This window comes from Leptosomus discolor, unplaced genomic scaffold, assembly GCF_034619465.1.
Source record: "Leptosomus discolor isolate bLepDis1 unplaced genomic scaffold, bLepDis1.hap2 HAP2_SCAFFOLD_45, whole genome shotgun sequence".
NCBI lineage: Eukaryota > Metazoa > Chordata > Aves > Leptosomiformes > Leptosomidae > Leptosomus > Leptosomus discolor.
In genome coordinates this window covers 1,808,677-1,821,567 of record NW_028237842.1, presented here as the reverse complement: position 1 = coordinate 1,821,567, position 12,891 = coordinate 1,808,677, and the positions used below count along the sequence as shown (strand labels likewise).

At 47.6% G+C, this 12,891-nt stretch overlaps 1 protein-coding gene across 1 annotated transcript; it reads right to left on the bottom strand.

Annotated features, from left to right (window-relative positions):
• Positions 1 to 200: 200 nt before the first annotated feature.
• On the bottom strand, positions 201 to 2,277 carry LOC147412685 (acrosin-like). Its single transcript, XM_086481155.1, has 4 exons — positions 2,099 to 2,277; positions 1,495 to 1,760; positions 1,063 to 1,208; positions 201 to 577 (listed from the first exon to the last, which is right to left on the bottom strand). The coding sequence occupies exons 1-4, from the start codon at positions 2,275 to 2,277 to the stop codon at positions 230 to 232; spliced, it is 939 nt and encodes a 312-aa protein (XP_086337281.1). The 3' UTR covers positions 201 to 229.
• Positions 2,278 to 12,891: the final 10,614 nt, after the last annotated feature.

Sequence of the window (12,891 nt, the reverse complement as noted above, 5' to 3'; positions counted from 1 at the left end):
GCCTTGCACAGGAGACTGAACTGGACTGAAGCATGGTCATCTGTGACAACTGGTGACTTTATTTCAAGAACTAAGTCGAGCGCAGCAAGTGCGTGCCCGGAGAGGAGCATGGGCAGGACAGAGCAGGCCTCTGGCACTGAGGCTGCCTTTGCATCTCAGCAGGCATTGCCCCAGGAGGAAAGGGTGGTGCTACCCTGCAGGCTGCACTGGCTCCTGTTCCTCCTGCTGCTCAAGCCTTGATCCCCCTTAGGACCTGCAGGAGCTCCTGCAGCAGGTTAAAGAATTCCAGCAGCTTCTGCCGTGGAAACTGACAGGGCCTAAACCTGCCCGACTGGGTTGGGATTGGCCTTGGCCTCTGCACGGGGGTTGAGGTGAAGACTGGCTGTGGCGTTGGAGCAGCCGTTCCTGCTGGGCGCAGTCCCATCTGTGCCAGGATCCAATCGTAGAAGTGCTGCGTGGAGGTGTAGACTCCGGGCCGCTTGGCTCTGGCGCAGCCTTTCCCCCAGCTGGTCACCCCCACGAGCCAGAAGTAGTCAGCGTGGTTGTCTTGGCAGACAAGAGGACCACCGCTGTCACCCTGCAGCGGAGCGGAGGAGAGAGAGAGGGTTCCGGTGTTGTTGGGTGGCCCCGGGAGCACTGTGGCGGGCTCCTTCTCTCTCCCGGCACCTGCCAGAGCCGTACCCACTGCCCAGAAAGGCTCTGCTCAGGTGCTGGAGCCTGCAGGGCCTTGTCCAGGAGGGGCTGGTGGGCCTGCAAGGTCGGGCGCTCTCTCCTCTCTGCCCCAGTGGATCGTGGAGGTGGGATCGTGCCAGGACTGGGATCCGGAGCTCTGGGCTGGGGCAAGAGCACTGGGTGGCCTTTCTGGGCAGAGTGCCGGGGCTCTGGGACAAGGCGGGCGCTAGGCAAGGGCCTGCAGACGGGGAAGGGAGGCGAGCCCCGACAGCGGTGGGGACCCAGCGGCGGGAGGGCGACTTGCCGGGCGCAGCCCGCGCCGGGGGACGTTTGGGCGCTGGTGACAGGGCTGCCTGTGCTGCTGGGGGCTGGCGTGGAGCACGCTCCTACCTGGCAGGTGTCGATGCCGCCCCGCGGATAGCCGGCACACACGTTGTGGGGGTGGATGGCCCCTCTGTACCACTGGCTGCTGTTGCAGAGCTTGACATCGATGAGGCGGACCTGGGCTTCCTGCAGGACAGCGGTCGATCCTCCAGCTGTGAGCACAGAAAGGAGTTATCCGGCAGCAGCCCTTCTGTTCCCAGTTCTCCTCCCCTGTCTGGCTGAAGCCCTTCCCTAGGGCTTGCCTTTGCCCCTGCAGAGGCCTTGTGCCGGGCTTGCCCTTCCGTCTCGCCTTGGCTAACGGCTTGGGCCCCTCTCTCCGTGGCCGTACGTCCCCACAGCCCGACTCTGGCTTTTGCCGCCGCTGCTGCCATAAGCCCAGCCCGCCTCCCCAGCGCGCCGAGCTTGCCCTCGGGACACGAGCACTGTTTGGGAACTCACATCTTGCCATGGTGGCACCCCAACCGCTGACATAGCAGTTCGTCAGCCCTGACACTCTCAGCGAGGTGTCCGGCACGCAGGCGAGCTGTACGTAGTAGCCACACTGGACAGGCTGGTCCAGTTCCAGCAAGGCGATGTCGTTCCTCTCCGTGCCGTTACGGTAGTGTTCGTGAACCACCAGCCGCTGAATGTTGTGCACTTGGGTCTCAGGGCCTGGCTGAGCCAAGTGGGTGGCCCCGATCACCACGCGCCACATGGTCACATTCCTGGAAGGCAGGTGGAGAGAGGGCTCAGAGGGAGTGGAGCCCCGTGCTGCAGCAGCCCCCCAGTTCCCTGCCTTCTGCTTCCCAAGGCAGGGAGGAAAGCAGCGCTGCGGAGGGTGCCAGTGCCCCAGCACACCTTGGGCACCAGGAACATGGAACTGGAGGCTGCTAGGAAGCGGTGGCACGAGCCCAGCCTTCTGCGGAGCAGTCTCTCAGTTGGGCTCGCCAGTGCCCCGGCACCGAGCACACTGCAAGGCACCGGGATGGCAGGAGCTCGTGGTGCTGCGGACAGGGCGCCTGCTGGTGCTGTGGGGATAGCCCCCTTCCCTGGTCCTCCTTACCTGGCCCCGACGAAGCAGTGGGCTGCTGTGAGGACCCACTGCGGGCTGATGAGGGACCCTCCGCACACGTGGCCCGTGCCCGTTTTCCAGGGGTTCTGGATGCTGACGATCCAAGGCCAGGCCCCTGGCTGGGCACCCGTACCACCCACGACACGTGACATGCCATAGTGAGCCGCCATGGGCCGGAGCCCGCAGGTCCCGCTGTAAGAAGAAACTCATGAGTGTGCTGCTGGACGGCTGTGCTGCTGTTGAGGCTGAAGGTCAGCCGTCTTCCCTCCCCCCGAGGGGCTGCATGGACGGCAGGGCCAGGGAACCCCGTGGCTGTGCCTCCAGCCCTCTGTCCGCTTCAGCCCCGTAGATGGGTTGTGCCAGCGGCCTGGGTGCTGGAAAGGAGCTGAGGCTCCCACAGGGGGTTCGGGAAGCTGTGGGGTGGCCACGGGGCACAGGCGGGCCCCCTCCAGTGAAGCCCAGGAAGGGCTGCCCGAGCTGCCTCCCAGAGCCTCGGCCCACTTACCCACAGCTGGCCCACATGCCGTGCGCAGGCTGGCACACGGCCAGCAGGACGAGGAGGGCGAGCAATTTCATCGCTGCCGGCGGCACGTGTCAGCTGCAAGAACGAGGTCTTGTTGCCTCCAGCGCAGCCGCCGACGTACTGCCCGCAGCAGTCACGCTGCCTGAGGTGTCCTTGGCCCTGGGGCTGATGTCACAGAGCCGCCGTTTCTGGGTGTGGGGCACGGTGGCCTCTCGGAGGGGTTGGAGGTGGGGGTGTCAGCAACATGGGGGGTTTCCAAGCAGGAGGGGAGGCAGAAGCCGGGATCAGACTCCCCTGACTGACCCCTGCTGAACGAGGGCGCGCAGGCCCCGTGGCAGGCAGCAGCACCTGCCTCCGAGCGCTGCCTGCTCACAGCCAGCAGGAAAAGAACAAGCGTGGCATGACGGCCTCTTTGGGAAGTTCACTGCCACCCTGCTCTCTCCACAGCCGTTTGCCTCCAGGTCCTGCCCAAAACACGAACACCGGGGAAGATCACCGCTACAGGCAGTATGCGCCTGTTTGGGGGTGGAAGAGCCAACCCGGTCTCAGCCGTGGCCGGCAAGCAGCCATGTGCGACGGGGACGAGTCCCGCAGACCTGGATGCCTCCAGCGGCTGATGGCCAGAGAGCTTTTGACCAAACCCGGCGCAGAGCAGCCCCCTCGGAAAGCTTTGGCTCTCCCCAAGGGCCGCTGCTGCAGCCGGAGCGCACGGCAGCGTGGGCAGCTCTGGCCTGCCCGGCCTCCAGAGGGGGCGCCTGCAGACGGGGCCGCCCCGCGCAGCTCACGTACGGCAAGCGAAGAAAGCGTTTTTCCTTCTTTTTCTCTCTTTAGTGATGGAGGTTTTCTTCCCTTTTCTTTCCCCAGTCTGGCCCTGGTGTTTGGCTTTGGTTTTCGGCCTCGTTTTTCACAAAATTCTCACAGGATTTCCAAACCTTGAGTTCTTTCAGCCTTGTTTTTCCCAAGATTCAGGGCCTCTTGTTTTGTCTGATGGACCAAGGGGACTGTCAGCAAGAGTTCCTTTCTCAAAGCTTGGTCCTGTTTTTCCAGACCCCAGTCCTGTTTTTTCCCAAGATTCAGGGTCTGCTTCATCCGCCGGACCATGTGGTCTATCAGCAATGCACACCTTACTAGTGACTGTTCCTTTGAACAAGAAGAAAACCGCCAGACTGGTGAAAGGGAAACCTCCTGCCCCGGAAAGTACCACCAGAGCGTCTTGCTTGGTTAGACTAAGAGATGGGCAAGAACAAATCAGTCAGTGAAAACATGGTTTTGAGGAAAAGATCCAAAGAAATTGCGGCTTTCGGGGGCCAAGGTGAGGCAAAAGAATGCATCTTTCAGACCTAATACTGTGAACCATTCATAGGTTTCTTTTAAACTAGTCAATAAGGTGTATGGGTTTTGCCACTACCGGCTGGAAATCTTCAGCTCTCTGATTTATTGCCCGCAGGTCTTGTACCAACCCTCAGGCTTCTTGACAGGCAGAATAGGAGTGTTATACTCTGAGGAGCATTCAGTTAATAACCCAAATGTTATAAATTCGCCTATAATACTTTGCACTCCTTGTCTGTCTGCCAATTTCAAAGGATATTGTTTTACCCTGACGGGTCATGCTCTTTCTTTCAGTTTAACAACAACCAATTCTGCATTTTTAGCCTTTCCAGGTATTCCCAAGGCCCATACTCCTGGGTATACCTGGTCTTTTATTTCTTGTACAATTTCTTCTTCTCTGATCTGGGGTACAGTGAGGGCCAAAGTGAAGATTTCAGTGTGGTTTTCCTTTGGTACTGTAAATTCAATTTCTCCATTGTTAACATTTATTTTGACATTCAATTGCTCTAGGAAGTTCCTTCTCAAAAGTGGTTTAGGGGCTTCAGGCAGGCAGAGGAATTGATGCACCCCTACACTTTTCCCAATTTTGAATTTTAATGGTTTCCGAAAGAAAGCCTTCTCAACCTGCCCAGTTGCTCCCATAATATTAACAGTTTGCCTACTCACAGGTAATAAAGTCTGATTTAACACTGAAAATGTGGCACGTGTACCTATTAAAAATTCTACAGGTTTCTCTTCTTTCCCTAGCTGAACTTTTACCAAAGGTTCCGCTAGGGAGGATTCCCCTGGTCCCAGTCAATCTTCTTCCATGTTGGCAGCTGTCACTGATTTGCCCAGTCTCGGGCATTCCTTTTCCAATGCCCCATTTGCTTACAACAAGCACACTGTTCCTTTAAGAGGGGTTGACTGCCTCTAGGTGGGGGCACTTGCACCACTTCTTACAACTCTCAGCCTTATTCAGAGGGGTTTCTGACCTCCTGCCCTGCGCAAAGCACCTGCTGTAGCACCAGCAAGTGTTTTGCCCATTATTCTCTCTTTCTGACTGTCTCTATTCCGATATACTCGCCAAGCACTCTCCAGCAATACCGCACTAATCAATTCCTGGCTCCTGTTTGGTTGGGGTCCCAGCCGGGATTGGTAACTGGAACATGATTATCCGCTGTTCCAGCAGAGTCCCAGCCAAGGTTAGAGCCTGTACTTGAGCTCTAGCTGCCCTCACAAGCATCTGTTTCTCCGACTCACTAAAACACCACATCCAACATCGCATCCACATCCTCCCAGTCAAGGTCCTGAGGTTTTTTACAATCTCTTCTCTGACCCCTGCCTCTGGTTCTTCACCCCCTACAGCGCCACAGTCTCCTCCCTATCACCTTCTTTCTCGGTCGGAAGCAAATAATCCTCCAGCCTTTCATTCTGCAAGCCAATTTTGAAACCTCTCTGTCCAGTGCTACATACCGAACACCATCATTTTAATTTCTCTTCTTGCTTATTTTTACGTCTTTCTGTCACCAGAACCATAGGATCCTGGGACGCTGGGTTGATTCCACATTCCTTTTCGGTGTAGAAATAACATGAGTTGCAACAAAGTGTTATCTTTCAAAGTTCCGTTAAAAGGCCATTTTCCCCATCAACCAGTACATAAAGGGGCCTCCATTGGTTACAATATTTGCTCAGGGTCTTCTTATTTACCAACCCCCCAGTGGCCCCCCAATTTCCTCCCAATGCACTAATACGCACCCAAGGGGGCTTTTCTTTAAAATCCCCCCCATCCTCTAATTTTCCAATCTATTTTATCAGGGCTTATTGAGCCCTCACGATACTGAAAGAGTTCAACCCCTGACAATCCCTGACTAAGATACAGAAAAACTTTACTCGCATCTTTCCTGAGTTTTTCTTCCCCTGCAAGGACGGCTTTAGCTATTTGCTGAGCAAAGCTGATAAATAGGTAACATCTTGCCTGACATCAAGGAGACAGAGCTCCAGCCATCAAGGAGACACCTCTAGTACACAACTGCTTGTTACAAAAGGTTGCATCATAAAAGGGGCCCGGGCTTGTGCTCCAGAAGGAGGATTCAACTAGAGGACAGCTGAGGAAGACTATGAACGCTGGGAACTCATCACCATAAGACTGCCCTTCTCAGGAAATCTGAGGGATATGTATGATTTTTGTGTACAGGGACTGATGTGTTTTGCTAGCCCGTTGGAGCACGGATGGAAGGAGCCATCCCTCGTGCTGCCCGGCGCCGTAATACAGAAGCCCTGCTTAACAACACTGAAGTCGTTAGTGAGTTTTCTTGGATTCAGTTACATCATTGCTTCAGCAAATGCTTCCCAGGCTCTGGAGGTGAAGTGGCCTCACTAAAAACTCAGTTTGGGTAAACATCAAGATTTTAACTACGCAGAGGCAAATTAAGCTTCAAAACACACATTTAAAGAGATATACAGATGCACAATTCAGCAGAGCCTGTGATTCTGTGACTTTTCTGGACACAAATGGCACTAAAAACATGACTAAAACTTTCTTAAAACACACACTTAAAACAAAAAATGGTCCAAGTTTCAGATGCTCCAATGCCTACAACTTCTACAGCCTAAACTTAAGAACATAATGGATGTAGAACAAGGCTTGAATTTTCCAAATTTGCCAGAAGTAGGGAGGCACAGAGAAGCTATTATAAGCTGTCTTAAAACAAGAATTTTCACCATAGTGAAAAAAACCCACTGAAACTCAAAATCCAAACCAGTCTGGGTTTTTGTATGGTTTTAGTTTTGGGGTTGTTTTTTTTTTTTTGGTTGACTGTTTTTGGTTGTGGTTTTTGGGTTTGGTTTCTTTGTTGGCTGGATTTTTAAATGACAGTCGAGGACATCAATATCAAGCACAATAAAACCCCCGCAAACCACTCCCTCTCCCATAGGGAGAAGTAGGATGAGTTAACCTCCTTTTGTTATCCCACAAATCTAACTCTTCTACAATCCTTTCCTCCATGTATCTAAAGTAGAAAACGAGCTTGATCTCGATTAAAAAGCAGTGACCATCAAGACAGAACACAAAGGCTTACAGCACTGTCAAGACTAAATGGTTTAAACCGTTTCCTCGGTTTCAAGTCGTGCCATCACCTTACAACTATGTACTGCACAGAAACAGTGCTTTCCACTTCTCTCACAGAGGAAAATAAGCTTTAGATTGGAAGGTAAAAAAGAAAGGGGGGCGGGGGGGTGTGTGTGTGTGTGTTTTTGAATTGTGCTGTTTCAGCTCATCAAACCTGGGTACTGCTAGTACTAGAGGCAATGTATTCATGTGAGGTTTACGGGAAGAGACATACATGAAAAGGAAAAGAGGCAAAAACCCAACTGGTGGAATTAGAAGTTTGTTTCATCTGCATTCCTGAAGGAGTATCAGCTTTTTTCCATCTATGCATTATTACAAAGGTTTTTAATTTCTTCAACTACGTGGTGATCTGTTAGAGATCCCAGATATTCCTTAAAGTAACTGGAAGTGATGGAGTTAGATGTGCTCTGCTGTACTGGATATCAGCCCTGCTCTTCAATATCTGTAAATTGAATATTTAAATGCATACTCAGAACCAGAGTCTTTTTGACAGAATACACCCTAGTATAGCTGTTACAAATCTTGTGATCCAGTTTTCAACAAAAGCTTGGATGTTAAGATTCAATGTAACTGAATTTTTCTTTTTTTTTTCTTTTTTTTTTTAATTAAGTCATAAGTGGAAAATTCTGCAACTGTTGTATTGATATTCTTTATTTTCTTCTCCTTGGGAGAGGAGGAACATGTGATAGGGAGAGCTGTCCGATAAATCTTTGGCTCTGTCAATACCAGAGTGACTGGGTGTGAGTGCAGTCTCTTGTGGTTATACTTTGAGGTGTGTGTTTCATTCATTGGTGTGGGTTTGTTACGGAACATTAAAACGTTTGGGGAAATATTGTTTAAAAAATCAATTTAAGGAATAAACTTGTAATTAAGGGCGATAGTGTCATCTATACAAAAGGAATGACTTCTAGTGAACTTCGACACAAATCCTAGTTGTGATTACTGTTACCGTGCTTTTAAAAGTGGTTGGTGTTCTTTGTCTTTCCTCCTTGTAGTGCTGGTGTTCTCTCCGTTTTAACAGAAATGTGAGACCTAAATGTAGTTCTATGTAATGTCTTAAAAAATCCCGTTATGAAAAGAAAACAAGATTACATGTGCCAAAGGACAGCAGCTGTTTTACAGCGTCTGATTACAATGATGTTTTTTTCCAAAGTACTGTGTTTTAAGCAGTCTCTAATTTGAGTGTTTACTCTGTCATGATTATTAATACATAGTATAAAGGAACTTTTTATTCTCTGATATTATTTGCAAGCTAGGATCAAAATGGAAAAAGTATGAGGGTTTTGTATGTAAGGAAGCACTGCTTCTTTTTTTAATCTGTTGGGTTATTTTTTTTTTTCTATTTTTGATGACTTTTCAGTTGACCAACAAAATGCATCACCGTGATACAATATGTATTTTACAAGGAGAAAAGTATTGTTCGTCAGCCGATGTTCTAGCAGCTGCCAGCGTTTGGAGCAAGGAAATCTCCAGGTTCAGGCTGGAGGCTAGCCGTGTGACAGGACAAGGCGCCAACTGCATGAAGGGGTGTTTTTCTGGCAAGCAGCTGCTGTGCACACGCGTCCCTAAGTCAGAAGTAAATCTGATCTGAGGTGGTTTCTGCTGTTGTGAGTTAGTTCAAGTTTAGCTCTGGATTCTTGAAGCGTGGGTCACATCTGCAGGGAGAATTGCTGCTCTTTGGCTTTCTGTGGTTGCACAGTCAGGTCAGGAGCTCTTTTTCCATTCAGGAGCTTCAGTCACATTTAAAGTAAGCTCAGCTGCCACTGGGCATCATTGTCTCTCCTTGCCAACCTGTATGTTGGACTATTTAGCTTTCAAAAGGCTTCTAGAAATGGTCTCTCATGAGGCTTAGTGGTATTTCTGCTTAGGCCCAATCATAGACAAAAGGCTTCACTCCAGAGAGGGTTTGTAACGGTTGACATGGTTGTAGTTTTGTATTAGAATTTGCTCAAGCAGTTAAAAAATTTCTTTAAAGAAATGAAAAATAATCAAACATTTCTACAGTTAGTAAAGAATGTGATGAAAATGGAGTGATCTTTTCCAAAAGTGAAATAAACTGATAAAAAAGGAATTGTGGATGCAGTTAAAACTCATCCTTTCCATTAAGTGAAAGGTGAAAAAAGTGAGAAATGCAGTAGAAGGTTATGATGATAATTAATAACTCTTTAGAAAGAGGTTGCACTTTTTCCAGTGGGAAGACAAATATTTCTGTTCCGGAATTGTCTGGGTTAACAGAGACCTTGATCCCTAGCGATTGACCAGTAGCAGCCACGATAACAGGATTAATGTGTCAAAAATGTCCCATTTAAATATTTTTGTTAACTTGCCGTTGTTGTAGGAAATCATGTCTTAGACTTTTCTTTGTTTTAAGACAGTTTCTTAATCCTTGAGACAGGATGAAAATTTCAAGGGGCAATCCTTCAGCTGGGTGCAAGGAAGTTTGTCAGGAGATGATCTGGCTGGTCTGGCTCCATAACATCAAGAAGTTGTTTTTTCAAAAGTACAGAACGCTCACAATTCCTATAAAATCAGTGTATGTCTGGCTACCTGCAGGAGTTCCACCCTTAATCCTTTTTTTTTGTTGTTTTATAGAAATGTGCTACAAATATTTTTAGTTAGAAACAATAATTGGAGTCCTGTGTTTTTCTAAGGCACAATTGTCAAGGAGAGTTACTTATTTGTCGGAGAGAAGCAGCAGAACCCACGGTCTCATTTGTGAGTTGTGTATGGGCTTGAGTTTTTAGCTCTTCATGACCATGAATTTTAAGTGATTGCTGTTGTTCATGCAGTCGTAACTTAAGGGTTTTGTCTCCCCCCCAACTCCCCAGTTCCTGTCCTGGACAGAATTTTATGCATCAAGACCTTAAAACCTCCTAATAACAAGAGTAATCAAAAGGCTCGCCATATCAAACCACTGCCCTTTTAAGCAATATCTCTGTGGTTCGGTACTTTTACTGGAGTTATTTTAGATTGGCTTGAACTCTTGCAAGAGGAGGATTCGTTCACGTTGGCCTTTCAAGACTGCGTTCAGATTGAAAGCTGAGAATCGTGTGCAGAACCTTTGCAAAGGCATTTGATTTTTTTCTTTCTTTTAATTCTACTCCTGCAAAGGAATTGTTTTCAGTGTTTATCGCACATACAGACTTCCCGACTGCCTTTCCGTCTGAGTGCCATGTATGCACTCAGGAAATGATTTTGTGCTTTAAAATATTTAAGCAATTGTGAATTTGGTATTATAGATGTGGAATCCAGAGTGAGGGATTGAATGACCTGTGCGAGGTCGCGGGGGATTCATCCTCCTTTTCTTGCCTTTAGGTGCCTTAATCACAAGACCATCATTTAAGGTAACGGGATGCACCAGTGCTTCTGAGAAACCCTCACAAATCTGTGCCTTTGTGCCATAACACTGGGTGCAGATTTGTACAGCTAAACTGACGAGCAATAGACTGGAAAGAGGCACTGTATGGACAAGTCCTAAACCCAAAGGCGTTATTAAAAGGTGGTATTGTGAGGGGAAGCAAAGATGTCTGTGTTCATCAGTTTCAGCTTGATTTCATTGAAGTGTATGCCTTTTTCATCATGTGTTAAGAACAATTGTGAGTATTCTGTACTGATAAAGGATTTCCAAGACTCACAGCATAGCATTTTGTTTTCTGAAGATTAAAGTTTTGACTGTGCTGTGTCTTCTAATGGTTTTGAACCGTATTCAGTTACAAGTCTGCATACGTGCTGGAGCACTTCCACTTTCTGAGAGAACTCTTGGAGGGATAGTCCCTGACATAGTTTACCTCACAGGGTTCCTTTCTTTAAAAAACAAAACAAAACAACAACAAAACCAACCAAACAAAAAAAACCCTGGACAGGGAAACTTGGAAGACAATCACATTGGAAAATAATAAACAGGCCTCTGCCAGGAGGGTTTGAATTTGTTACATTCATCTGGTTGGGACTCGTAGCTGCTTAGAAATCTCTGAATAGCAACAGTAGAGGCGGCGGAGAAGCAATTTTTCTACGGGCATAGGGTTGAAATGATTCTTATTTGGAAGTCTGCCTTTGTCATCAAAGAGTTAGAAATACAGCATTTTTTTGCTCTTAAAGTTTTTTTTCTGAAGAAATGAATATGTAGTAATAAACAGAATTTGAAATTTGCAGGAGCATTCATTTTAGAACAGGACAGTGCAGAAACCCCCCGGTGACACTGATGAATGAGTTTCTGACCAAAGCCCTGACAAAAAATAAATAACCTTACTTGTGGTTTTAGATCTCAAGGTCTTCTGGTGGTTTCGATGGCAATTCTTTTCTGCTTTTCCTAGAAATAAAGGAATTCTTTGTCTCTTCAAGGGCTAGAGCCCCAGGGATTTGAATGGCCAGCTTCTCTGTAGAGTTGCACAAGCCTTACTCTTACTTTCTGTCAATAGGAGGTTTTCAGGTGGTTGTCCCAGCCCACAGCCATCACTATTAATACTATGCTGCGGCAGTCACCTGTGTGAGAAGTTCCCGTTGGTTTGTGCTTTGCTCTCAATGCACTTTGTGCTTATTTTCCTTTTGATATATTCAAGTTAATTGGCTAGGACTTGCAATCATCAGTCAAGTGTTGGCCTTAACTATGCAAAATACTTGTTAAGCACTGATTTTTATTGCTGGTTACGGTCTGTTTGCTTCAGTTGTCCCAAGTGTTTGAATGACCGCTGGAAGAGTAAGTGTTGATGGTTCGGGTGTGAGAGCAGTCTGATGGTTAGGGTGTGAGAGGTCAGATTTTGGTTTTTCCATCAATTTCCTCTGAGGCTTTGGAAAATGCTCCTAATATCTAGAAAAATGTCCAATGAAGTAGAAGAGAAGTCGTAATTTATAATTTGGCACAGTGCTGCACTGGTAATCTGATCTAAATAATTTGAATCTACTTGATAACATTTTCACTTCTTGGTCTAATTACAAATGAAAAATAGATCCTTTTCTTCATCGTCCTGAACTTTGCTCTCGATACTTCCAGGTTCTTTTGTTCTGGGTGCCTGAACAAGTTTGTGTGTGCCAGTTCTTTCTTAAACTCCTTGTTAATAATCTCATCGTTACTGTTCAAAGGATTGAATGAAACCTTTCTCTGAAAAGGACCAGGAGCTGGGACAGTGAAATAATGAAACTGCCTAGAATAAAAGTGATGCCATTAGTACTGGAAATAAAATGCAAATACTTCCAACTCTGAAACACGAGAACGGGAATAGTTGTGTTCTGTGATACTGGTGTTCACAGAGAGTTTTCCAGACTCCAACTAGAGCCTCTAGTGAGAGATGGTTGCAGCTTTATAGTTCAACAGCCCAAAAGCATTTTACTAATTGATGATCTTTGTGGACTGTGAGTTAACTGCAGTGATAACTGTCCAACAGACCTCAGGGACAAAGAAATTGGAGGTATGATTTGTCGGTGTACTTCTGAACTTGCACAACTTCTTGATCTTCTCCTGACACTGAAGGAAGTTGCATGAAGTTGTTGCATGGCTTCAGAAAGACAGCCTTTCTTTTCAACTCTTGGAAATGTCAGTGGTAGCTTCTGAGGAAGACTCTGAAGTGCTCTTTGAAGGTGTCTCTTCACTAAGCAATGAGCAGTAGGGCTGCCGCAAAGTGTATCACACCATGACGTTAACACCCTGCATGCTTTCAGATCTGGTCAAGTTTACTGAACAGCTTGGCATTCAAGTCCATTTCTTACTCAAGCTTGTCATGACGAGGCATGTAAGCTGACGTAATGTGCTGGTAAAAGCTCTTAGAGCATCTCGCTATGAAAAGTAGAATATACCACTAGAGGTACATGGCTGAGCAAAACCAGTAT